Consider the following 3,756-nt stretch of genomic DNA (forward strand, 5'->3'; position numbering starts at 1 on the left):
CTGACACATGATGTCACTTCGGGAGACCCAGCTGTAAAATTTCTTTCTTTTGTGCTCTTTCTCTTTATTTCTCATACCAGCTGACAGTTGGGGAAAATGGAAAAGAACCTACATTGAAATATTGGGGGCTGGTTCCCTGATATGTGCCTACAGCAGGGAAGGGAAGATGGAAATTATTATAAATGATGATCATTAATCAACAAGCATACATAAGGGGGGTCTTGCCCAAATTTATGATCGAAATCTGCCATGAGCTGAGGAGTGTAATCATGTCACCCTTTTACACTGGAGATCCAAAAATGATGGCATAAATGACTACACAAATGATTAAGTAAATGGCTTCATCTTAGAATCAGATTACTTGGACTTGAATTCTGCTGCTGCCACTTACTAGCTTAATTTAACCACTTGGAGGAGGCTGTTCTCACAAAAATAAAATATGGATAATAATATTACCAACCTCACAGGTCCATTGTGGAGGTTAAATTAAATTCATGTAAAGCCCTTGGTGTGGTGCATTGCTCATAATAAGAGCAGAGTGAATGCTAGAGATCATTATTAGTAATCTAAAGTGATGCTTCACACAATTTAGCAGGTTAATGGAGAAATGGTTTCTGCTGGGGTAAGGAGAGATGAGCAGATGGCTTTATTGAGTCTCCTTTGCTTGTCTAACACCAACAAAGGAGACACTGAGAAGTTTATATTTCCAGTTGTCAAATAATAGCTGAAAGTGGAACATTCTAAAATGGCTATTGGAGAATGAAGGAGCGTAGTTGCTCCTCTATAGGTCACTCTCCCTTCTTGGGTTTGGATGATGGGATTGGGTGAGGAAGCTTGGTTTAGGGACACCGTAGCTCACAGCTGGCTCCACCAAGAACATGGACAATGTGCAGAGTGAATGAAGCAGGTTTTCCCAAGACTTCTTTACCATCAGGGGCTCACTGTCCAGACTGCTGTTCTTTCTTAATGTGCGTTATCTTGGGCTTCCCAGATGAGCAGAAGGAAATCACTCAGAGGGCGCTAAGACAGACTGCTGGGGATGACAACTAGGAAATAAATAGAAGATGGCCAACATGATGGACACACGGTGTGCCTCTAGGGGGCTCTCAGAATTTTTTATACAAACCAACTCTAAAGTAGTCTTCACAAGAATCATGTGGTGACAGGCAGAGAGACAATGGTATCCCAGGCACTCCAGTAACATGATGTTCATCAGAACTGGGCTGCTTTTGGCACACAGTCTGTCCCAGCAGCACCAAACCCCAACAGAACAGGAAACTAATGTGTGTCATACAAAATACCAACTATCTCATGTTCAAGATCTCACCAGTGAACCTCTGAATATCAGCATCTTCTGAAAGCTAATTAGTTACTTTAAAAGTTGTGATTATTTTCATGTAAAAAAGTTAAGAAAAAGGGGAATAAAAACCTGACGCAGTTAGTAATGTATGCATTAAATAAAATACGTATTGAAAAATAGTCACAGCCATTCTCCTATTTACCCATGATTCTTCTTTATTTGGCTGCTAAATATAGGGGCACGTTAGTATTGCTGTCAGCTTAATATTAAGTAGAAGGCATTAAAGGCTTGAACAGTGGTGCAAAAAGCTGTAGGTAAATCTCTCCTATGCTGGCTGTTAGCAGAGCATTGTGATGCTATATAACTGCAGCAAACTTTTTTTTTTTGGTTCTGCTGCACTGCAGCTCATAAAGGGAGCACTAATTCTGGGGGGGAAAAAAAGTTAAATCTAGCAAGTGGTTAGCACCAGCATTCCAAAAAACTTCAGCAGTCTGTGTGTTCAGCCTCTGCTCCAACTTCATTACTGTAAAATAAGAGAATACAGTAGTCAGGTTAAGATGAATGAATGTTAAAAAATACACCTGAAAATTATACATTACTATTTGGTCATAGCATCTCCTACAAAAAACATAGTTTATATTACAATAGGAAAAGCTTATTTTTATTCCTTAAGTAGATCCTTCCTTGTTTCACTATTAATGGCATAATAAAGACACACAGCTGTACCTTTACATCAGACTCCAATCTCTTGACAGTCCAGCAGAGCAGTTCCGGCCTCCTACAAAGTACCATGATGGTTTTGAGGGGCTGGGGCTGCCTTAAGAAACAGCACTGCTATATCTCACCCACACCCTCACCCTTCCATTACTTGACTGATGACCTAACTTCACTTTAGCATTGACTGCATCATTCCCTAAAATGCATCATCTAACAAGGAGGTTAAGTGAATAGGGATTGAATTAAGTCCCAGCTTTTGCAAAAGGGAAAATTACAAAAGACCACGACCAAATAACCTCTTGCTTTTTTTCACATATTGATTTGCTTGATCTTACAATTTTGCTATGTGGTAGAGGAGTGATTCCAATAATTTCTTTACCCATTCAATCTCTCTGTTCCTATGTGATAGGTTTGGACCGTCTGGAACAGATAAGATAAACCTAATTGAGTGGAAGGTGGCTACTGGCAATTGTGAAGGCAGATTATGCAAAAGAAAGCATAAAAGAAAGCATTAGAGATGAAGCAAGAAGATAAATTTAGTTCTAAGTCATAACTGATAGAACAATGTGATGGAATAACACCAATGGAGGAACTGACCAGAACTTTCTATTTCCAGGTTCCAACTCATGACTAATATGGGAGCCTTTCTACAGGCAACTGTCTGTGCTTTGCCCTCAGCCAGATCATGAGTTAAAGAAGCAGTGGTGACTTAGAGTTGACTCCTATGTGCAAGCGTATGTCTTGGCCAAGCAGCTAAACAGGATTGTGAAACGTGGTTACAATCTGCATTATTAGGAGAAAGTACATTTTAGACTAGAAGAAGGAGACAGATAAAAACCACTAACAAAGGGGGTGGCTCATGACTGCTCTGGTTTGTTCTGGCCATAGAAAATCAACAGGCAAAAAAGTAAGAAGTAAACTGTAGCTTTCATCATCTAAAATTCTCTGAAGCCCTAGAATGAAGGGAGGAAATGATTCAAGTACATCTCCTCATTAATATTTCTAACAAATAAAAATTACCATTATTTTGCTTTTTCTGAAAGCACCAACATAATTTTTCTTAAAGTACCAGCATTTAGTAGTAGTTAATTTTACAAGAGGTTTAAGGAAATTATCATCATTTGGCTAATACTTTTTAAGTGCCATGTATTTTATATGCTAAGCACTTTACATACATTTAGGCAGATCTTCACAATCATTAGATTTCATTTTACAAAGAATAAAATTGAAGCTCAGAAAGATTCAATATCACACCCAAGGTCATAGTGCTCCAAATTAAGCCCCAGTTTATTTCATGCTTTCTATTTGCTTTTGTTGTTCACATAGCCATTACTTAGTTTGTCTTAGTCAAACTAAAACATACACTGAGTCTGGCTTGTGAAATGGTGAACTCTGTTACCAGGAGAGGTTCAATAGAAGATATATGAGCATATATTACGTAGATGGGATTATAACATTAAATAAAATACTGGAATAAATGCCTTCTAAGTTCCCTCTCGAATTTAAAATTTTATTATAATAGGAATCATTAAATCAGATTGAAGCACCATAGGCAGATCATCTTCTGACACCATGCTGGCAAGTTTAGCACTATGTCTCAGCTCTTCCCGAACCCACCAGCACATCAAATAAATGTTTGGCCCCACAATTTAGCAGTCAGTTGGAAAAGATGTACTATGCTATGACAGCTACAGCCATCATTTTAGACACTTTGTGAAGTTTTTACGTGGTGGTTTTTT

The 3,756-nt window shown here is 38.4% G+C and overlaps 1 protein-coding gene across 1 annotated transcript in view; it reads right to left on the minus strand.

The window, feature by feature from the left end:
* Positions 1-1,494: 1,494 nt before the first annotated feature.
* Positions 1,495-3,756, minus strand: part of MLIP (muscular LMNA-interacting protein) — a 274,509-nt gene continuing 272,247 nt past the window's right edge. Inside the window, exon 14 of the mRNA XM_011981285.1 lies at positions 1,495-1,823. Within this exon, the coding sequence (XP_011836675.1) occupies positions 1,821-1,823 (3 nt within the window). The 3' untranslated portion in view covers positions 1,495-1,820. The remainder of the gene's footprint in view (positions 1,824-3,756) is intronic.

Source organism: Mandrillus leucophaeus, unplaced genomic scaffold (genome assembly GCF_000951045.1).
Source record: "Mandrillus leucophaeus isolate KB7577 unplaced genomic scaffold, Mleu.le_1.0 Scaffold223, whole genome shotgun sequence".
In the NCBI taxonomy this organism is placed as follows: domain Eukaryota; kingdom Metazoa; phylum Chordata; class Mammalia; order Primates; family Cercopithecidae; genus Mandrillus; species Mandrillus leucophaeus.